The following is a 24,041-nucleotide window of genomic DNA, read 5'->3' as shown; positions in this document are numbered from 1 at the left end:
TTCACCCAATGTCACTTGCTGTACCCTTAGGAGAACTCAAGCTGTTTTGTTCAGGAATATGAAGTTGGGTCCTGGTGTATTGCATCAATGTAGAGAAAACAGCATGAATTTATCTTTATGCAGCAAGATCAGAGTGGGGCGAGTACAGCATAGACAGAAGGATGGGAAATATAGAATAGTTGTTGGTATAGGATGCTTAGAAAAGAAAAGGTAAACAATATCTGTAAGAACTTTAGAAAAGAAAGGGTCAGACAGCAAATGATAGCTAGTTTGAGGTGCTTTATGTGCATATGGGTAGAGAGGTTCTTGCACACAGTAGGACTCATTGAGTGCAAGTAGTAAGTGCTTTGTTATAAAAATTTACTCCCGTTTTTAAATTTGTCAATCCCTGAGACAAACTAATGTTCTAGTAGGGAAAAATGATAGAGAAAGTTTTAAAATTTTTCAATTCATGGTCCTTACAATGTTAGATTCTTGGAAGGAAATATTGGTTATGCATTAAATTTGGTAAAAAAGGAAATGATTGGGCAAAGCTCGTGGTTCTCGCCCTGTATGGCACTGGCCCACTATTTCACCAATGCTCTAAGTATGAGGAGCTCATCTAAGAACCAGGGCTGTAACTGAAAGCAAATCTGGTTGATGGATCCTTTCATGTGAAGAATGAACTTGGCAGTATCTACTTCTAAAAAATTTGTTAGATATGAAAGAAAGGGGAAAATTAATTCTAATAAAAATGTAATTGGCTCATTTCTTTCCAAAGTATACTTGTCATCAGTATAAATGTCATCAATATCTTGACAAATGTCTCCTGTCAGTTCGTTTTTCTAAAGGTGCCACAGTAAGAGCCGTGTGTTAGAGCGGCATCCCAGCAGTCTGCTTTCTCTGTAGCATGTATGCTCAGAGAAAAGTGTGGCAGCATCTTAGAAGAGCCAACCCAAGCAGCCTCCTGCTCACCACTGGTGAACGATATGCACCTCCTGGTTCATGCATAATCCTTGTCACAACCCAGGCCTACTACCATGGATCTCAGTGCCATTTCGCCGGCCATAGTAGCTCAGGACAGGGGACACGAAAATGGCTGCACAAGCCTACTGCAGTGCTTAGAAGTCAAACTCTTTGTCGGCTTTGGGACTTGAACCCAAGGCTTCAGACCTAATACGCATGCACTTTATCACCATGCTTTTGCCAACCAAAACTTTAAAAATGTGGACGATTCCTTAGCTGCCTTTGGTCATGCCATCAGGATTTAAGAGTACAGCACCCAGGGGCTTTTCCTTCTCAGGGCATTTGGTTTTAGAGGAAGAACCAATTTTGTCTCCACATCACCAGTCTCTAAGTGACCCATAGACCTTACCCCATAGACCACACCCAAGCATAACGAATGCCAGGTAGGCATCCTGGAAGAGCCTGCTCATGCTGTTGTGCTTCTGCGCCCAATGACAAGTATACTTTGGAAAGACGTGAACCAATTACTTTTTTGTTAAAATTGTTTTACTCCTTTACTTTCATATCCACATTCCATTGACACTAATGACCCAGAATTCTCAGTTTCTTACATTAGACTCTGGCCTTTGTCTCTCCTGTCTTAAAATGCTTTCATTGTATTATAAAATTAATGACATGAACTAAATACTCCGACCACCTTCTCTTCCAGGAAACATTATCCTAGGTGCTTTCAAGAGGAAGGGTTGGCTGGATTCAGTGAGCTATAAAGCAGGGGGATGGTGAATGGGATATATATTGGCAGGCATGAATTGAGGAAGATTGTTGAATTCGTTCAGCAGTAAATGCTTATATTTAAAAATAAGGGAAGTTATAGGAGACCAGCCTCTCTGCACTGTCTTCAAGGTGTCGTCAGTGTTGTCATATGAAGGGACAGTGAGAGACAGCACTGGGGCGAGAGAGGTGAAGTTCCCTAGGATCATAGTCACCTTACTGCCTTTGGGACAACAGCTGAGACCCAGATGGAATCGTGGTCACCTTGGACCTTTCCCCCTTACACGCAGCATCCATTGTAACTGTAGGTATGTTCTAGCCTAATGATTCTTCCACATCAGCTACCCTTAAGTGGGAAGGCTCTGAATGTAGGATTCAGGAAGCTGGTACCTTCTTCCTCTTGTCAGAACTTCATTAAAATTCTACCTCATGATTCAGATTGTTATTGGTATCCTAAGAGGCCCTGGAAGATGCCCAGAATATGAAGGCCTTCGTTCAAGTACCTTTGTCTAAAGCAGTGGTTTTCAACCTTCCTAATGCTGTGACCCTTTAATATAGTTCCTCATGTTGTGGTGACCCCAATCATATAATTATTTCATTGCTATTTCACAGTTGTAATTTTGCTGCCATCATGAATCATGATATAAACATCTGATATGCAGGATATCTAATATGTGACTCCTATGGAGGTCACAACTCTCGGGTTGAGAACCACTGCTGGAAAGGGCTAGTTAGCACTGCCTTGACTGATGTGCCCCACATGAAGGAGGCAAACAGTTTAGGATTCCATCCCATTGCTTTCTGCAGCGAGCATCTCAGGCTCAACTGTAATGAGTAGAAAATCAAAGTGTAAAATTGCAAATGGATGTCTACTCTCATGCCACGTTTTGATTCTCCACGATAGAGAACCTTAGAAGGGAGAGAATATCTTTACAGAGTTTGGCAGTTCCATAGCTGAGTGGAGGGTCTGACAGTGAAGAAGAAGAAAGTTAAGTGCCCTTTATTTGGATTCCCTGGAGTTCACGCAGATTTAGGATGAAATTATGATTCCTGTAAAATACTTCTGCTGTCTCATTTTCTGGCTCTGGCTCTTAATCATGAGTCATACTAACCTGTGCTAATGTCCCTCCTGTCTATGAAGTGTGCTTTCTGGGTTCTAGTGTGTTTTAGCAACATCTGTCTTTCACTATAATTAGAGAGGAATACTTGTTCTGGTTTCTAGGCATTTGCAGGCTGAATATGTCCTCATCTACTTATGAAGAGGCACACACATGCATACACATACATATACACCTGCCCATACACATACTCATACACATATGAACATGCAGAAGCATATGCATGCTCAGCTGTATACACAGGTACTCACTCGCAGGCTGAGACCTGAAACTTCTCATTGGTTCCTTTGGTATCCTCAGACCTGAGGCATTGCTCACTCCTATCTCTCTCTTCCTCACAGAAGACAGCTTGATGGACTGAAGTCTGGGAGTCTGGCCAGACTTGGTGTTCCTCAGGCCTGTAGCTGTAGACAAGTCTGTCATCTGCTAACTGCACAGGGGAACCCTGAGCAACACAGAACTGTGGAGAAGCAAATCCTCAGAAACTAGAGTGGGATCCAAAGACAGGAACCTGCAGATTCAGAGAAGCTAATGGGTTGGGTTCCATGCATAGTTGGGGGGCACCTCATGACAAGAGATTTTCCCCTGCAGAATCTGGAGCTGAGACTCGGGGGAAAAATAAAATAAGGATGGCACATGTGTCTGCAAAGGAGACTTTCTCTCTGAGGTCTTCATGTGACACCAGATTGGAGCCTAGCATTCTAGAGTATATACTAGCCAGTGTCTAAAACCAAGCAGAGTAGCACGGCAACCCTGTCTGCCTTTCAGGTTGAGTCGTTTACTGAGGACACCCGGTAAATAAACTGCACTCTTGAGCAAGTAAAGGATTACAAATAAACGAAGTATGTTCACAGAAGTATATTTCTTTACATACATGCAGCATGTCGTTCCCTTATACACACACATATGAATTTTATTGAAAAGGTGATTCAGTAAGAGTGGTAAAGAAAAATTTAAAGCAGGATACAGTACATGTTCTGCAACCATGAACATGACTGGTTAATCAGTTGTGTGTACTGGTGCACATGCATGCGTATATTCATTCATGCATGAATGTTCATGTGTGGGTGAATACCTGTATATGCAGCTGAACATGCATATGCATCCGCATGTTCATATGTGTGTGAGTATGTGTATGGGCAGGTGTATATGTATGTGTGTGCATGTTTGTGCCTCTTCATGAGTAGATGAGGACATGTGTATGCAGGTGTACATACATAATGTGTGTGTTCAAATACACATGCACATGCATTTGGAAGCCAGAGGAAAACCTAGGTGTTGTTCCTCAGACACTATCCACCATTAATTAATCAATTGCCTTACTTATTGATAAGGATTCTTATTAAACACGAAGCACACCAGGCATGACATGCTGGCTGTCTAGCAAGCCCCAGAACTCTGCCTTCCCCTAACTCCCCACACTGAGATTATAACCATTCAGTATCACATGCAGCATAGTTTGTGTGGGTTCCAGAGATCAAGCTCTGGTTCTTGTGCTTACAAGGCAAGCATTTGTCTGGCTAAGCCATATTCTATGTCCTGGCTATTTCACTTTTATAGATTTTCTCATCATTTTTGTGTATGTATAAGCAGTACTTGAAAATGCTTTGCATTCTGCATCTTGTCATAAAAGCATATCATAACATTTTCTGTTTCTACCTACCCCTGGTGATTGCAACCTTTAATGGCTGCAAGCTAGAACATCCTAAAGAATTCCCATGATTTACTAGATAATTTCTGCTGCGTATTTAGATTCTTGTCAGGCTCCCTTCAGTGTTCTTGCAACCATTGTAAGGCCCTCGCCTCCTTTTGAATTATTCCCAGAAGTAAAATTACTATGACAGAGGTTATAGATGTCTTTGTGGCTCTTTTTACATACTACCATATTGTGTAGCAAAGGGTTATAGTGGGTGCTACCACACTCAGGCTTGCATCAGCTAGACTACCATTCATACAGCATCTTTCCTTCGGATTTTGCACATTTTGTAGATATAAAGTGGTATAGCCAAGATCATAGGATTGCAACTTCTTTTATTGTTGAAAGAAATTTTCCAGTGTGTCCACATGTTTTCACTTCATCCTGTTAGCTATCATCTATGCATAGCTTTTGCGTACTTCTTTAGGCAAGGATTGGTTTTCTACCACATTTCAGTGAGATATGAGCCTTTGTCACTGTGATACAATAGCTTTGTGTAGTCTATTAAGTGTTCCAGTTTCTGCTTTTCTGGTGCTCACTGATTTGGATAGAGTCTTATCTGCCTTTTGTTTCCTTTGAATGCTCATGTTACTTCAGAGCACAGGCAAGTTCTAGGATGTACTTGACTATTACATCAGCAAAAGATGTAGACTATTTTATTGTACACTAGTGTTGCAGTAAAAATAAAAAAGGAGCAGTACCAGTTTCCACACATGCCCTGGCAGTCACGCCCTCATGCCACTGGGCCACTGGAGCTGTCTATAATTTATCTCTAATTAGTATCTCTGGCTCTCTGTTAGCTGCAAACTCTTTGGTTCCAGCAACTTGGTAAAATCCAGACTCAACAAACATTAACCCAACAATCAAATTTATATGTTAAATTCTCAATCCATAATACATCCACACAGTAAACTTACAACCAACTGATAAGGATATAGACTGCCCACCTAGATTAGATACATTTGCCTACAGAAATCCATCCCAGCTACCTTGGCAATTCAAAACCACCTGGGTCTGGGTCATCCTTCCCCATCTCCATCTTGATTCTCCTCCCTTCTCCTTCTCTCCCACCTTACAAAAGCTTTTGTCCCCACCTTATGTTTTTTACTGTCCAATCATGGCCTTGACCTAACTTGCCTGATTTGTCACCTGCATGATGACATCAACCTAGCCTCACACAGGAGACATGGCTTAATTCTGCCTCTCTCTGTATAGGAACCGCCTCCTTAAAGATTGTGGATCACATTGTTAGATCTGTACAGACTGCCCATGTCTGCAAAGTGCTTCTTTGTGACTCTGGAGCAGGTTGTATTAGCCAATTTTGCTTAAAGGCACTTTATAAAAGTTCCCTTGCAGAACCAAAATTCCTTACTGTTCACATTTCAACATTAATTTCACTAACAATTCTGTTGAACTACAAGCTACTCTCTTAACTGAAACTACACAAGAGCTATAAGTAAAATTGTGGAGAATAAACGATTACAAATATTCCTTTGCCATTCTGAATACCGCAGGGTACCTTTCCACAGTGTATCTGAAATTTTACCCAATAATGACTCTTGTTTATCCTTAAAGGTTCTACTCACATAAGCAGACTATTAAATCTCAATAATGTATAATAGCCATGAGTTGAGCCTTTCTAGCTGACTCTGTGGGATTATCTGCTTTAACTTATTCCTGCCATTCATTTGTTTATTTAGCTTATTCATTGTCCTGTATTTAAAAGGCACCGTTATTATTTAGCTCTCTTTTATCAAGGGGAACTTCATACCTTCTGTGCTGTGCAAATACCTCTTCTGTGTTGCAACTTTATATATATATATATATATATATATATATATATATATATATATATCCCTTGAAATGTGGTTGGTCATGATAGACTCAACAGGGAGTCATCCTGTGGTCTTCTTAGAATACTTCTTAGGGCCTAGGGGCCCCAAAGTAGAAATGTGCATTTCAGATCGCAGAACAAGTTGGTTTAGATATGTAACAGTCTTGAAGTATTCCTGGCTGAATAGAAGGCAGACTTTCTGCCTCCATAGTTGTGATTTCTGGTTTAATTCATTATTTGGAAACTGCAAAAACTGTCATTACTGAACATTAATCTTGAAATTATAGGTGAGGTGATTGAATTAAGTTTCTAGGACAACATTCTACCTCTAGACATAGAAACAAGCCTTCTTTTTATCAGTTTTTCCCTGGTGTACCCTAATGTCACAGAGTATCTCCATCTCTCTGCCAGTGGTGACATTCAAAGACAATCAAGGCAGGTATGATGATACCACCCAATGGACGTCTCATAGCCTTGAGGTGTAGGCACTACCTTGAAGTGGTTTGGCCTATTGCTGCTTGTATTCTAATGCTAATTTGGGGCCCCTAAGACTGGTTGCCCCAAAGGTAGGAGAGTCTGCAGGAAGACACCGAGTGACCCTGCCCCCAGTTAATTGCGATTGGTAAGTAAAGATGCCCATTACCAATAGCTGGACAGAAAAGATGTAGGTAGGATTTAGGTTTTCCAAGCTTGGGACCACAAGGAAGAAGAATGTGAAGGAAAGAAGGAGACACTGTCATGGGTTAGCTGAGCCATCAAAATGTGGCCAGGTGGGCTGGCCAATTGGAGTTAAGAGCAGCCCTGATAGGACATAGTAAACAGTTATTGATAGGAAAGTAGGTTCTAATGCCATAGAGAGTAGGCAGCTGCCCAGCTCTTGTGTTGTTTAGGGCATATTGTAAATATATATGCAAGTTTTTTATCTGGGAACTTAATAACCTAAGGCAGGATAGAAACCCCAGGCCTGGATTTTTAATAATTTTTACTGCTCCATAGATGTTATGTCTTTCCTGAAGTACTAGTCCAGAGCTGATATCAAGAGAGTTCATAGAATGTGTTCTTAGCACCAAGTTCAGATTCCAACTCATACTTTCAAGGCAACCATGGGAAGCTTTTTAAATCCCTATGCCTCTTTTTTTTTATATGCGAAATGAAGTCCCAAGGGCAACATTCACCAATTGTTTATTCATTCATCTAGGAATTATGTGGTGTCTCCAATTCATCTGATACTGATGCAAATGGCATTGAAATAACAGAGACACAACATTTCAGTTTGAATGATCATGGAGGTTGCTTTATTTCTAGGGGAAGGAAGAACAGATACATAACAAAATTAACTTATGAATTAGCATCAGATCCTAATAAAGCAGAAGGCAGTGATGGAGAGAAACTGTCTTCTTGTTAAGAGTGGTGGAGGAGACTTCTGTAGTGAGACATTCTGGTTGGAGAAGTGAATAGAAGGTAGAAGTAGGCTGTGAGAACAATGGAAGACATCCTGAGGAGAAAGAAAGGCATGTGGTAGGAGCCAGATTATCTAAGAAGTGTAGAGCTGTCAGAATGGCTAGAAGTCAGAAGCAAAGGGAAATGTGTTTCTGATACATGAAGTCAGAGTGGTGTAAGGGGGCCAGCTCAGGTAGGGTAAGTTTTGGTGACAGGCAGTCAAATTCAGCCTGAGTATCTATTTGTACCATATGCTAAGGTAAAAATGCCTTATACATTTTGAACAAATTCTTTTTAAAAACTATGTGAGCAGTGACTGCTAACCGTGAGAGAGATAATGGAACCTAACATAGTCACTGTGTGGCCTCTCAGGGAATAATTTACAGTCCTGATAAAGAGAATTAGACACTATAGTAGGGGCATCAGACTTCTAACTTGATAGCAAGGCACTGGAGGGTTTGTAGCAAGAAAGTAGAGCTGTGGTTTACAGCTTTGGACAGAATGGCTTTTGGCTGTAACATTAACCCGCAACTTACTCAAGCAGGGACATTTTGGAGGTTGTTACCATAGGCCAGATGAGACACAATGTGGTCTCAAGGACAAGGAGCAGTGGGTGGCTGAGCATTTGTCTGAAGGATGCTTTTTTTTTTTTTATTTAGAGAATACTTTATTAGTTTTTGTAATCAAACCCACGTAGATAAGACCTTACATATTTAATACAGTGCGTTACCCCTGTACAAATGGAAAAAACTTAAGTTCAACATTTCTAGACCAATATGGCTGTTAATTTCTGTACAGTGCCAACTCAACACAGTAAACGGGGATACTTTTTTCCAAAGTTGACAGCACAGCTAAAGTCTGAAGGATGCTTTTTAAAGTGATACCAGGCTTTGTTTTAGATTGGTTGAGGGGAAGGAGTAAAGAACTGCATTTCTCCCGTTTGTTTGCTCACTCCCTGACTACCATGTCAAAGAGACCAAGTGAGAAAGTAATCCTTGCTGCCCCTGCTGCACTCCTCCATCTACTCTGACTTCCCTTCCTAAGATAACAGTTTTCACTGTGACACCATCCTCTCCAAAACTACTATGGTGTCCTGATGGCTGTGCAACACAGTCCATACAGTGAGAAGTGAGTCTTGATTATCCTGTCTCCACATTCTTCTTTGTACCAGCTCTTCCTGTCCACAGGCAACGCACTAACTACTGAATGGCTGCAAATGTTCAAGTATGACTCACACTCCTAAGACACAGTCTACCTGTGTTGTCTCTTTCTGGCCATCTGTATGTTAGGTCTGTGGTTGGTTTGCCTTTGCAGTAGAGACATTCTGTAACACATGCTCTTTACCCTCTTGGTCTATTCAAAACTCCATGTTTCACTTCTTTAACATGCATGCTGTTTTTACATGCAACCTGATTTTATTTTCAGTTAATGTCATCTCCCCAACCTCACTTTAGAAAAGAAAATACTGTGGTGCATGGTTGAGTACCCTTTGTTAAGTCCAGACTTTGCACTCGGGACCTGTCTGATTTTGAGCATGTGATTTAATATATGTGTCAGTTCACATGGCTGTGAAATGGGGATATTATCATTGCAACAGTAGTTAATATCAAGCAATATATGTTCTGTGTGCCATTCTGTGTTCTGTGCCAACATAGTATTTGAGCCAATTAGATTCCTGCTATATGAGCCCCAGGAAAGATGTCTCTGTATTTTTACTCATTGGTGCAGTCACTGTGCACATATTAAAAAAATGAGGTTAAGATCCATCATTAACCCAGCAGATGTGGTACTATTGTGTTGGCTGGACACATATAGCAAGATACCTTCTTTAAGTACCACTTCCTCACATCCGGAACGTGACACTCATTGCTATCCTGACAGGTTGTTGTGGGGATGCTGTGGTAGTGTGTAAAGCACCTTATACATACATAGCATGTGCTCCATGACACGTGATCATAATAGAAGAGTCCTCTGACACAGTAGTTCCAGAAACGTCCAATCCTCTATAAAAGTAACTGTCCTGTGCCCACCAGCATCAGTATCATCTAGACCTTGTTAGAAATGCAGATTCTCAGGGTAGCCCCAGGCCTGCTAAATCTAGAACTGTGAAGGGGGGGCATGGTGATTCTGAAATGCCCTGGCATGAAGAAATTACTGTCTTATATGAGACAGAGGCTAGAACATGAGGCTCTGAGGGTCATCAGAACAAAACTGCATTCAATTCCAGGGAGCAGCCTTTCTTTTTCTGGTGGCATTATAATGAAAGACATGAGGTCCCATCAATGTTTCTAGAAGTACCAGAAAAGAAGAAACCCAAGTTACTCCATAATATTGTTTAGAGTCAGCAACTCTGGGTTCCTTATAACTCCAGAGCTGATGGGAACACAGAAGAATTGGAAAAGAACGGACTCACAGTGATAGCAGGCCACCGAATCCAGTCACTCGTTCATGTTGGGAGTATGTACATTCAGGATGAGCCACTGGAAGCATCAGTTAAGTTTTAAGCATACAGGCTCATATAGGGACAATTCCAGTCAGACAGATAAGATGTGAAATGATTTAGTATATCTAATTTTAATGTAAGGTGTTGACACATTTGTAAATACAGCTGAAGTTAGCGCGAATGATTTCATGAAATTTGGAAATATTGTGAAGAGCTGTGTAATCCGACATGGTATTAAAGTCTGAGTACACTTAAATATCTCTATATGCAGGGGGAGGGAGAGCACAGCCACATTTATATTTAGTTATCAGCTTCTTTTCTATATACCACGTTTGTCTTTTTTTTCTCTTTGGGCACATTGTATGACATGGGGAAATATATCTCTTTGACAGAGCAATTCAAACAGAATTGAGATGAAACCACTTATTGTTTATTATCCAGACCTCTGTTTCTCTCCCCACCACCTGCTTCTTGTCCTCTATGTCGCTCATTGTCATGCCTGGAGGAGACAGGATGGACAGGATAAAACTGCAGGCAGTGCCTTGAGCAGCCAGTCTGCAGCCCTGAAAGAATGGGGTGTATAAGAGATTCTTTGGGACTAGACAAGTCAAATGCTAAAATTACTCTGATAGTGGTCCATGGAAGATGCCTCAGTGGGTAAAGTGCTTGCTATACAAGCATATGAACCTGAATTCAGATCCCAAACATGTACAATCCAAGCATGGCAGCATGTGCCTATAATCTCAGCATTGGGAGGAAGAGGCAGGAGGGTACTAGGAACTCTCTGGCTGGTCAGCCAACTGGTCAGTTCAAGGAGAGATCCCATCTCAAAACAACAAGGTGGTTGATAAAGACAAACCATGTCCACTTCTGGCCTACACATGCACATACATGCACACATACATGCACATATATACAGAGAGGCACACACATACACACACACTCACACAGAGAGAGACAGACACATACACACACTCACACGCACACACACAGATTGTCTTGGTAGCTATCTCAGACTTTGGAGTCTCTTGGTACATGTTTAGGGAGGACAGAGACTATGAAAAGCAAGCATCTTCTTTTCAAAGAGATGTTTTTGAAAAAGTATGCTAACTGGAGATAAATTAGCACGATGTCAGAACTAGGTAAGTACCAAAACATCTGTTCTTACTTGTCAATTTCAGCTGACTGTTCTCTGTACCCACTTGTAACTGAAATAAGTTAGATCTTTGCTTCATAGCATATGTTATTCATTTCAGCATAGCACTGTGTTGATCAGAGTCAGAAGCTTGGGCACCAATGGCATGATTTCCTTTGGGCTATTTTATCTTCTGTGACCTTCCTCTCTTCTGGTTAGTCAACCACTACCAAATCATCAAAAGGAATGAGCAGAGGAGGGCAGAGAAGGCAGTCACATGGGTCTTTCCATAAGGGGACTATTCTGCAGGACTGGTTACTGTTTAAAGTCCTGGATTTCAGAGTCATGCATGGTTGGTAAGATCTGTATTAAAAAGGACCATTTGAGTTGGGTGAGCAGAAAGCACAAGTACCCAGAAGGAAAACAAAGACTGCAAGACCCAGAGTGCATATCACTGCTATCTACCCTGTTATCCTCCCGCACTAGGCTAGAGTTACTCCATACTTGTTTCTCTCTCATTCTGGCTGCTTCTGAGAAGTTTCAAAGGAAGGTAAGCAGAGCCCCTCCAACCCCCTTCACATGCTTCCAGTGTAGAACAGTTCTGCATTTCTGTTCTGCTCATCCTGGGCAAAGGCCCATTCTGAGAAGAGCAGCAGGCCTCCCTGCCCTCGCCCAAGGATGTCGCATGGCTGTGCTCACAAGTCTTCCGCCATCAGTCAGCTGGACATGTGCTTCTTGAATGAATTCTTTGGGAGTTTTGCCATAAATATTTTTCTTGGTGTCTGCTTCCCAAATTGTGTTGCTTTTCTGCCAGGGAAGCCACAGCTGGTGTGTGCTGACAGTTTTCTTCCTCATTCCTACAGGCAGCACAAGGCGGTAGCCACAGGACCCTGCTCTACGGGCATGCAATTCTCCTGCGGCACTCCTTCAGTGGAATGGTAAGGACATGGAGATGACAGCTTTCACCATTCATGAGGAAGAAAGGATGAGCACCGAGAGCAGTTCAGAATATAAATAATTCAACCCATTGTTGTCCTCTTATCACTTCCCTCAAGTTCCAGCAATTTCTGTTTGCTGAGTATGTGACCCACTGAGTGAGGAAAAGAGCTGTTCGTTTTCTTTAAAATTCAGCAAGTGTAACCCCACCATGTACAGTACTTTCACATACTGGGTACCCAGTAAATATTTCTTGAATGCATGACTGATCAAATGAACTGTGGAGTAATTGATTTATTTAGTCTACAAAGAAAAAAAATCAAATGGGAATTGTGTGACATTTCTCTACTTTGTACACAGCTAAAGAAATGGAGTCATGTCCAGGGCCTTCAGTCCTTGGAAGAATTTGACGGTATTATGCTAATCCAGTGGCAGGGGGAAGATAATGGATGAGGCAATCACAGAAAACTGGTCCAGGCTATAACTAATCAGGGATTTAAAACCAGAATACTAGAATAGGAAGAATTCAGCCTAACTTGGAAAACAAGAGCTTGGAATGAAAACCATGCAATAATATAATAAATATAACTTGGAAAATGCATATGCTACCAATGTTTTGCAGAGAGTTATTAAGAATGTTGTGATGTCAATTTAGTGTAAAGTGAACTGACTCTAACAGTATTTTCTGTTAACTCCCAAGTACATAATCTTCGAATGCCATTGGTATAAGGAAGAATGGTCATTTTCTAACCCTAATAAAACTGATATGCTAAATGGGCAAACATGAGGACCTGAGTTCAGAGCCCCAGCACTCACCTAAAGAGTTGGCATGGCAACATATGACCTTAGCAGTGGGATGGGAATAGGGAGGCTGATGCTTATTTTCACGCACTTACACATGTTCTTCATGAGAAGTTCTTCTCCAAGCTTGGACTATCAAATTGTGGCGTGATCAGCAGCTGCTTCTTGAATAATTGATTTGCTGCAGCATATTTTGTCTGAACGCTGCTGGTACAGCGTTGACCTTTCAGACTGAACACTCACTGCTTTAGTCCTTCATGGTGAAGGGCAGAACAAAACTGTATCTAAGTACTGGGGCAGGTTTGACTGGGGAACCATTTTACTGGCATTCTCTGGACAGGAGAGGTGATCACCTTTTAGAATCTGTTGCTCATGTAGAGAGCAAATGAGACCCTAAAATGTGTTTTTCTACCCAGATAGAATACATAAGTCTTGAACCAGTATACCCCCCAGGGCTCTCAAAACTAGCAGCTAGCAGCTTGGTAGAGATGTTCAATTCACTCAAGGAAATTAAAAAAAAAAAACAAACCACTCCATATTAACATAAACTCTGCGTTGGCTTTTTAAAAGTGGCTTCGGAATAAAGCCTACGAAATAAGACATTTTATAATGTGATAATTTTCCACCCGCTGCCAGACATCTAGAAGTGCGCCTGTGCTTCTTTCCCTCGCACTCTAATTCCAGCCTATACCACTGTGCCATTAGCAAAGAAGCCAAGGAAAAGGCCCCGGTTTGTTTCCTTTGTTAAGCTGCTTTTAAAAACATTCTAAAAGTTTCACCTGCATATCTCTTATCAAAATCCACAGAAAGGGATAAATGTTATTTTGAGAGGTTAAAAAAACTCAGGAGATTTAAAACAAATAAAACTAGTAGCAGTAGCAGTTAATACGGCACCATGGCCAGGGGAATTCCCACAGGGGCCCATCCCCTAGATCAGTGGTTCTCAGTGGGCCACAACCCCTTGGGGTCAAATGGCATTTTCATGGCAGTTGCTGAAGACCATTCAAAAACACAGATATTTATATTATGATTCACAACAGTAGCATATTTGTAGTTATGAAGTAGCAATAAAGTAATTTTATGATGGCGATCACAACAGGAGCAACTGTATCAAAGGGTCACACATTGAAGGTTGAGAACCACTGCCCTAGATGAAGATCTACAGGTGGCTAATGACTGCTAAGTGAGAAAAACTGATCTGGTCAAAGAACAAAGTCCCACATTGGCAGTCTAACCCCAAGTCCTGGACACATGGACTCAGTAAATTATATATGCATGTCCGGGGAGGGTGTGTGCATGCATGTATACATGCAAGCATGCATACATATATATATATATATATGTGTGTGTGTGTGTGTGTGTGTGTGTGTGTGTGTGTGTGTGTGTGTAACCAAAATAATAGAAGAAGAGGTCATGAATTTAGAAGGCCATGTGGAAAGACTTGGAGGGGGAGGGGCAGGAATGAAACACATGCAGTACTTATGTATGAAGTTCTTAACAAATATTAATTAGAAGAAGTGGAGGGGACTATCTGATTTCCCAGCCTCTTCCATCCACCTTACTTATCCAAGCACTATTTTTATAATTATTCCAATGGAATTCGTTCTAATAGTGTGTTACACATTAAAGTATTGTGTACGTGTCAATTATACAAATGTGCTCTTTTATGTGACTTCTAGGCTTACCATCTTATAAAAATAAAGTTATTTGCTATGTCCACGTTCTTCATCAGTACTCTTAATGGCACAGTAGTTCCTAAAACAGAAGAACCAACATTGATCCAGCTGCTTCTTCACTGCTGGTCACTACTGTTCCATTTATATTGTTCTTGAGTTCAAGGTATTAAAAGTTTCTTGGAATACCTTTCAACTAAAATGTATTGAATATTGCAATTTTACTGTCTAGAATCCTAGAAACTACTAAACCATAAGATCAGCGTGTCTTTGAGATTTTAGATTTAAGACAAAAAAATTTTCCAAAAGGATAATGTCAGTTAACTTTCCAATGTGGAACCTCCCCCGACCCCTTTTTGCAATCAGTGAGAGGTTATCTAGTGGTAGTGCCAGAAACTGGTGAAAGGGTGTGACTCCTAGCAAGTGCTCATGTGCTCTTACTCCACAGTATCTAACGTGCTTGACCACGTCAAGATCCCAGACGGATAAACTTGCCTTTGATGTAGGTCTGCGGGAACATGCCACAGGTAAGTTGCCATTCCCAGTCTCGGTCTGGTGGGGTCTGATGCTAAGAATTTTTGAGAGAGATGCTGAACATGTCACCCATTTGGAATTGTACATCAGCAAGGTCAAAAATATAAAACTGATTTAAACCCTCTGAGGCTGAATCGAGGGAAGCTGTGTGAAGCATGAAAACCTGGGTACTCAGGCAGGGGCGGTGTGATGTTTGAAGCCTGAGAGCTGAAACTGCTCTAATGGATTACTACTGTAAATAGACAGTTTGGTTCGTGGGGACTGAAGGTATGAGTAACTGCTAAGGCAACAAATAAAAATGACTTCATAATAGTGAAACACGGCGTTTAGAGACCTGGGACCTTTGTATTCTGCAAACAAGCCATTCTCAAACCAGCTTCCCTCGTGTCAGCGATGCCCACCAGCCTGTTTGATCCTCCCAGCGCATCTCCAGTATTCTTACTGTATATTTTTCTACAGGTTTACTTAGGTTATTACTTAAAATACCTCATATAAAACTTAACTCTGTAGGGGAGAGATGTTGTGGGTTTTACTTTTTGGCAGAAAGTAAATATATCAACAACAACCAAAAAGCCTGATTGTCAGATAATTGAAAAAACGATGATAAAATGTCAGTATGCTAGATCTAAACTTAAGACTTTTGTGATAGAATTAGTTCAAAAGAGAGGTTTTTTCCTTAAATTTCACAATGAATAATCCAATGTCATTTGTCTTCTTCAAAGTATCAAATACATTGGAAACCACTCCTATTCTGCATATACAAGTATGCAAATAAAGTAATTATATACATACATACATACATACATACATGCATGCATACATACATACATACATACATACATACATACATACATATACATATAATCATCCAGACAGAGTGGTACATGCCTCTGATAATGGTACTATGGAGGCTGATAAAGGAGAATTATGAGTTCAAGGTCACCATGGGCTACCTAGTAGGTTTAAGGCTAGTCTAAGCTACATAGCAAATTCCTTTTAGAAGTGGGTACCAAGACAGGTGGTAGCCAAAATGATACCAGCTCTCTCTGGAATCCAGAAATAAAGGACAGATGCCCAGGAAAGCTATTTTAAAAGCTACACTACCAAGAAAATACCGGTTTCCTGGGGGATATTCTGAAGACCAACAGAGCAGATAGAAGTTGAAACAAGACATATTTCACTTTGGTGAAGGATAATGCTTTGTTAAGCATCAGAGGAACAGTTAGACAAGACACAGCATGCTCTCTGTGGCTGGAAACATGTATGGACAATTGGAGCATCTGTCAAGAGCACTGCATATAGAATTTCTGCTCTGGATAGGTAATGGAATCGGTAATTCCATTACCGATTAGGAGGTATGGTTACCAGCAACAGAAACAGATTTGGATGACTTCAAGACAAATAAGGATTTGCTGGCAGGATACTGAGTAGAATCAGACTACAATCAGGGTTTCAAAAGTAACCAGGCTGTGGTAAGAGAGACCATGGAAGTAAGATCACTGTGGGAACTCAGAAATTGTGTTTGAAATATAGTTCCTCGAATTATGGCATCTCCCACTAACAAAATGGCCGTTCTGATGTTACACCTCCAAAGAAAGAAGTCTATGCTATTGTTCTAAAATGAGGCCAGCTTATCAACCAAGGATTCAGATCTCTGATTTTGTGATGACCAGGAAACGAGCAGAATCCTATGCATGTGCCCCCACTGGTTCCGTGGTCTACACAGAAGTGTCCTCTCCCATTGTATGCAGAAAAAGCTAGGGCTTATCTCTGACTGTTGTGACCTTGCCCCATCCCTAAAATAAGATTGTGTGTGAATTATATTTGGGGTTTCTTTGTTTTCAGCTTATGTGTCTTTCTTCAAGTATAATTTCCTCTAAAAATGTTGTCAATCTTGGCTAAAAATTACAAATTGAGTGAAATGTCACTGTATGAATGTGAGTTGGCCTCTCTGTATAAGCCAGATGCCAATCTTGGAGCATACAATGAGAAAAATCATATATAGTCCTTCTATTTATAAAGCAGTGAAATGGTGTTATATTTTCTGAAAGTTGGGAAAGGATGGAGAAATACCAAATTCTGGAAAAGAGTTCAGAAAATGTACTTAATGCACTATTGGAGCCTCTAATGAAAAGGAGCAGAAGTGGATTCTGGTAGTCATTTCAGAAGGTGCTTTCTGAGTCCCTGGAAACAGAATTTGTAGGAACTTGGGAGACAGCAGACCTAGTAGCTACAGTAGCCGGGCCAGGTTCAAACAGGCTCCTCAGAAGCTGACATGTGTGTAGATCATATTCTCCTTGTCTGAAGAATGCACTGGCTTCCACCATTAACAACTGGGGTTTTCTGGGATGAGACCTGTCATGAAGAGGGGTCACACGGAATCTGCCAGGGTAGAATCCTAGTTCTTTAGCACGCAGTCCTGTAAATGTTCTTTAGCACAGAAACCCCTTTGGAGTTAGGAAGAAGCAGGCTGAGCCTTAGCTGTGCTGGATGTCAAGGAGAACATGTGAAGAAATAGATTAGGGTTGGATGTTTTACCCGAAGTCTGATTTGTTTTTTAACCTACACACTGGTAAATTTCTGGCTTTAACAGACTGAATAATCAGTGTACGCGTGAGTCTGCTTGCTCAGTTCTTCACACCTTTAAGGTTTTGATTTCAGTATTTGGGCATACATTTAGAATTCAGATTTATGAAGAAACGGATGTAAAAATGGCATCGTACACATTCTGCAAGTGCTGCCTTGCATTTTGGAGCCAGTGACTGGTTGGTCCACACGGAGTACAGGGAACAGCTCCAGTGACAAGAGAAGTGGCAGGAAAGCATCCCTCTGTCTTTTGTGGATTCCCTTTGTGATGCTCTTCCTGCCGGAAGCCCTCTCATGGACCCCAGAGTTTATACTCATCACTCTTCACTCTTAGTGTAAAGGTCATATTCTTTTATAACGCATTTTAAATTTTAATCAAACACCTACACATAATTTTAAAAGATAAATGGTACTCTGATGTTTATTAAAAATATGTGCTCCTGCCTCTAGGCCCTGCCTCGGGCATCTGTGTTTGGTTCTTCTAGTATTGCTTGCTGTTGTTTATGGAAATATGTATATACTGCCATTTCATTATTCTTTCTAGACTAGGTTTATCTACTCGTGCTTTGATAAAGTTTTATTGTTACGCTGCACTCTTCACCGTTCGTCCTCCTTCCTTACATTTTCAGCATGTTCGTATCTGTTTTTACATAAAAGCCAAAGCGATAACTACATTGATATAACTACTGTCACATATTTGTAAATAACCTGCACGGTGCACTGTAGTCAAGTTTATTTTATTGCTTTAAGGCTTTGTACTAATTTGTTTTGTCTTCTGTGATTAAACCGTGGATTCACTTCCAAGCTTTCCCATTGACCAAGAATGTCCCCAGCTTATTAGGTTCGGTCACATTATCTCTTCATATTCTTTTTTTTTTTTTTTTTTAAATTATAGTTTTTTTTTTATTTTTTTTTTATTAACTTGAGTATTTCTTATATACATTTCGAGTGTTATTCCCTTTCCCGGTTTCCGGGCAAACATCCCCCTCCCCCCTCTCCTTCCTTATGGGTGTTCCCCTCCCAACCCTCCCCCTATTGCCGCCCTCCCCCCATAGACTAGTTCACTGGGGGTTCAGTCTTAGCAGGACCCAGGGCTTCCCCTTCCACTGGTGCTCTTACTAGGATATTCATTGCTACCTATGGGGTCAGAGTCCAGGGTCAGTCCATGTATAGTCTTTAGGTAGTGGCTTAGTCCCTGGAAGCTCTGGTTGCTTGGCATTGTTGTACTTTTGGGGTCTCGAGCCCCTTCAAGCTCTTCCAGTTCTTTCTCTGATTCCTTCAATAGGGGACCTATTCTCAGTTCAGTGGTTTGCTGCTGGCATTCGCCTCTATATTTGCTGTATTCTGGCTGTGTCTCTCAGGAGCGATCTACATCCGGCTCCTGTCGGTCTGCACTTCTTTGCTTCATCCATCTTGTCTAATTGGGTGGCTGTATATGTATGGGCCACATGTGGGGCAGGCTCTGAATGGGTGTTCCTTCAGTCTCTGTTTTAATCTTTGCCTCTCCCTTCCCTGCCAAGGGTATTCTTTTTCCTCATTTAAAGAAGGAGTGAAGCATTCACATTTTGATCATCCGTCTTGAGTTTCGTTTGTTCTAGGGATCTAGGGTAATTCAAGCATTTGGGCTAATAGCCACTTATCAATGAGTGCATACCATGTATGTCTTTCTGTGATTGGGTTAGCTCACTCAGGATGATATTTTCCAGTTCCAACCATTTGCCTACGAATTTCATAAACTCGTTGTTTTTGAAGCTGAGTAATATTCCATTGTGTAGATGTACCACATTCTCTTCATATTCTTAGGGACATCCGTCATCACTCAAGGAGTTGGTTTTGCCTCTTCTAGGTTCAGTGTCTCCTCCACTGTACCGTGGACTACTAACTATTATATTTTGGTGAAACACACCATGCAGTAGCTTTTACAGAAAAATATGCATGTAGGTACCAAGTTATCTGAAGGTTTGTTCTTTCTAGCTTCGCGAGTAATTCATAATTTAGCTTAATTCTATATTAAAATTATTTTTCTTGGCTTCCTTCCTGCTGGCTTGCTCTGACTGTTGCGGCAAACAAGTCTGATTCTGGATGCTTTGTGTGTGACTGTTTTCCTTTTCTAAAATCTCTTGTTTCTTTTTCTAACGTCAGAAATGCCATGGTGTGTCTTGTGGGTCATTTCTGTGGTGCGGTCACAGGAGGATGCAGTGTAGGCGATGCTTGCCTAGCAAGGAATTCTGAAGACCTTTTCCACTTACAGATGCTTACTGTCCAGCACTTGGAAAGTTTTAGAAATATTCTTGCTTTCTGGGGGATCTTTCTAGATTGGATTTTAGGTTTGGGTTTTTTGGTTTTTTTTTTTTTTTTAGATTTTTAGTTTGATTGAAATATAACTGCATCACTTTCCTCCTCCAAAACCCTCTCCTTATATCTCTTCCTTTCTTCTGCTTACTCCCTTCCTTGCAAATCATAATTCTGTTCTTTTATATGACATGGTCATACTGTGTCATCCTGAAACTTTCTAGGTAGACCAGACTGACTTCAAACTCAGTGGTTTGCCTCCTGAGTGCTGGGATTAAAGGTGTGTGCCACCTTGCTCAACTGTAAATTTTTCCTTACAGTTTCTAATCTAGTATATGTGGGGAGTGTGTGTGTGTGTGTGTGTGTGTGTGTGTGTGTGTGTGTGTGTGTATGTGTGTGTGTGTATATGCTCCTTTTGGGAAACTTCTCAACTGTTTATACTTATATTTTTTCTCTTCAGAGTAATTTTTTACTTTAGGGATTCTCCATGATACTTTCCAAGTATAATATTTTCTTTCTTTTGAGAGATTGTTAGTTGTAAAATTATTTAAAACTCTTGTTCTCTATAATCTTTATTTTTTTTCTTGGGCCACCCTACTCTTTTTATTTATGTCAATGTTAGAGACTTTCCTCAAATTTCATGTAACCTCAAAAGGTCTTTGCTCATATTTAGGCCAAGGTCATAAAAGCAGACGGGAAACTGGGATGTACCTTAGATCTCTTGAACCTCACTCTGGGTTTATATTTCAGAGCCCTGGGCATTTAAAAGGAGAATCTCAAACTCTGGCATCTTAACCTTCTGTTCCTTGGCTTCCCTATAAATCAATCCTTAAATCTGAGGACTGGTAAAAATCATTCAGCTCTTGCAACTGGCATTCTGGAAGCTGAGGGGTAGGAGCAAAGGGAGAGAGGGTGGGGTGTTTCTAACCATTCATAAACTAGTTATGTATTCTCAGAATAACCCCACTTTCTTATTTGGCAGTGTCTTACGGTATTTCTAATGTCAGAACCTTGGTGGTTTGCAACTCCACAATTCTTCAGTACCCTGGAGGAGGAAGAGGCAACTGCTTGTGTGGGATGAGGAGGGGATCTAGGGCTTAAATGTCCTTAAAATCTTTTTTTAGCCATTTTCCTGTTTACAACTCATCTTTACCTCTAACCCAAGTGGTTTTCCAGTTGAAATCTATTCATAGCAGGGTGTACTTTTTTTTTTTTATTAACTTGAGTATTTCTTATTTACATTTCGAGTGTTATTCCCTTTCCCGGTTTCCGGGCAAACATCCCCCTAATCCCTCCCCCTCCCCTCCTTTATGGGTGTTCCCCTCCCCATCCTCCCCCCCGCGTTGCCGCCCTCCCCCCAACAGTCTAGTTCACTGGGGGTTCAGTCTTAGCAGGACCCAGGTCTTCCCCTTCCACTGGTGCTCTTACTAGGATATTCATTGCTACCTATGAGGTCAGTGTCCAGGGTCAGTCCATGTATAGTCTTTAGGTAGTGGCTTAGTCCCTGGAAGCTCTGGTTGCTTGGCATTGTTGTACATATGGGGTCTTGAGCCCCTTCAAGCTCTTCCAGTTCTTTCTCTGATTCCTTCAACGGGGGTCCTATTCTCATTTCAGTGGTTTGCTGCTGGCATTCGCCTCTGTATTTGCTGTTTTCTGGCTGTGTCTCTCAGGAGAGATCTACATCCGGCTCCTGTCGGTCTGCACTTCTTTGCTTCATCCATCTTGTCTAATTGGATGACTGTATATGTATGGGCCACATGTGGGGCAGGCTCTGAATGGGTGTTCCTTCTGTGTCTGTTTTAATCTTTGCCTCTCTATTCCCTGCCAAGTGTATTCTTGTTCCCCTTTTAAAGAAGGAGTGAAGCATTCACATTTTGATCATCCCTCTTGAGTTTCGTTTGTTCTAGGGTAATTCAAGCATTTGGGCTAATAGCCACTTATCAATGAGTGCATACCATGTGTGTTTTTCTGTGATTGGGTTACCTCACTCAGGATGATATTTTCCAGTTCCAACCATTTGCCTATGAATTTCATAAAGTCATTGTTTTTGATAACTGAGTAATATTCCATTGTGTAGATGTACCACATTTTCTGTATCCATTCCTCTGTTGAAGGACATCTGGGTTCTTTCCAGCTTCTGGCTATTATAAATAAGGCTGCGATGAACATAGTGGAGCACGTGTCTTTTTTATATGCTGGGGCATCTTTTGGGTATATGCCCAAGAGAGGTATAGCTGGATCCTCAGGCAGTTCAATTTCCAATTTTCTGAGGAACCTCCAGACTGATTTCCAGAATGGTTGTACTAGTCTGCAATCCCACCAACAATGGAGGAGTGTTCCTCTTTCTCCACATCCTCTCCAGCATCTGCTGTCACCTGAGTTTTTGATCTTAGCCATTTTCACTGGTGTGAGGTGAAATCTCAGGGTTGTTTTGATTTGCATTTCCCTTATGACTAAAGATGTTGAACATTTCTTTAGGTGTTTCTCAGCCATTCGGCATTCCTCAGCTGTGAGTTCTTTGTTTAGCTCTGAACCCCATTTTTAATAGGGTTATTTGTCTCCCTGCGGTCTAACTTCTTGAGTTCTTTGTATATTTTGGATATAAGGCCTCTATCTGTTGTAGGATTGGTAAAGATCTTTTCCCAATCTGTTGGTTGCCATTTTGTCCTAACCACAGTGTCCTTTGCCTTACAGAAGCTTTGCAGTTTTATGAGATGCAGGGTGTACTTTTAAGTCAGTGGCTTCTTCTCCATTGTCTTAGTTAAAATTTGTGAATTTTTTCTATAATAATTTTTCCCTCCTTGGTACATACATTTTCAGTTGTTTTAAGCTGTGTTAGTTCTTACGGGTTTGGGCCTTAAGAAACAAACAAAAATTCTATTTACTACTGTTTCCATGCATTTCATAGAAGATGAGGAAGACTGATAAAATTGTTTAAATGTTCAATATGTCAATGAAATATGGTCCTTGAGGTCCCCTTTCTGTGGGGACAAGGGTTGAGATCCTTTAATAGAGCCCAGGGTAGCATCAAACTCATTAAACCAAGGACAAACTTGAACTTCTGATCTTCTTGCCTCCACATGTACCACCAAAATAGACTCTGAAATCAATTCATTAAAAGGAGCTGTGAAAGGGATTGTGAAGAAATCATATCTTATATCCATTAAAACCATTCAGACTTCTGAACTACCAACCCCCCAATAGTGTTACCCAAATGTTATCTTTCTGTTCGTCTTTAAAATAAAAAATATAGTCAAGAGCACATTAGACAGCAGGGATGGTTGTAAGTAAATGGGAATTGAAGCAAAAAGGGATAGGCAGAGGGAGAGGTATATCATTGGAGGGAGTGTGGGGCAGAATTAGGATCGCTGCCTTCTAGGACACAGAGGCTAACTCATGAAGCATTCATGTAGGAGAAGCCTGTTGGTGGACCATACATCCTGCTTCGAAACAAAGGTCTGAAGGAGAGAAAGTACGAATTGGTGATGACCTTATCCTTGTCAGTGTGTCCTCCGAAAGATATCTCGTAAGTACCCCTTGACGGGAGCCTCTTTCCTTTTCAGAATGCCCCCTTTAGGAGTAGATGGCCAGGGAAAACAGAGTCCCAGCAGGCTAGGTAGGACAAGATATCTCTCCCCCAGAAGGCAGTCCTAGTGCCTGGGATTGAACTGTTAGCTTTCCTTTTAGATTACTGTGTTGTATCCAGCAAATGCTGCTAAGATGAATTAAGTCACATTACTATGAATTTATCAAATCGTGTGGCTTTTGCCAAATGGAAAACAAGCCAGCAAAAAGGAATGCAGGGAAATAAGCTTGGTAGAGAATGGGGGAAAATAA

General features: G+C 41.0%; 1 protein-coding gene across 13 annotated transcripts in view; it reads left to right on the top strand.

Moving 5' to 3' along the window:
* The window catches only part of Ryr3 (ryanodine receptor 3), a 547,337-nt gene that overhangs the window by 208,908 nt on the left and 314,388 nt on the right, over positions 1 to 24,041 (top strand). For all 13 annotated transcript variants that reach the window (XR_010064867.1, XR_010064868.1, XM_063284953.1 and 10 more), the window contains 3 exons: positions 12,246 to 12,320; positions 15,241 to 15,319; positions 23,618 to 23,730. Coding sequence is in view for 11 of the 13 variants with exons in the window: in XM_063284953.1 (XP_063141023.1) it covers positions 12,246 to 12,320; positions 15,241 to 15,319; positions 23,618 to 23,730 (267 nt within the window). In the remaining 2 variants the exon portion in view is untranslated. The remainder of the gene's footprint in view (positions 1 to 12,245; positions 12,321 to 15,240; positions 15,320 to 23,617; positions 23,731 to 24,041) is intronic.

This window comes from Rattus norvegicus, chromosome 3, assembly GCF_036323735.1.
Source record: "Rattus norvegicus strain BN/NHsdMcwi chromosome 3, GRCr8, whole genome shotgun sequence".
In the NCBI taxonomy this organism is placed as follows: domain Eukaryota; kingdom Metazoa; phylum Chordata; class Mammalia; order Rodentia; family Muridae; genus Rattus; species Rattus norvegicus.
This window is presented reverse-complemented; position numbering and strand designations above follow the sequence as displayed.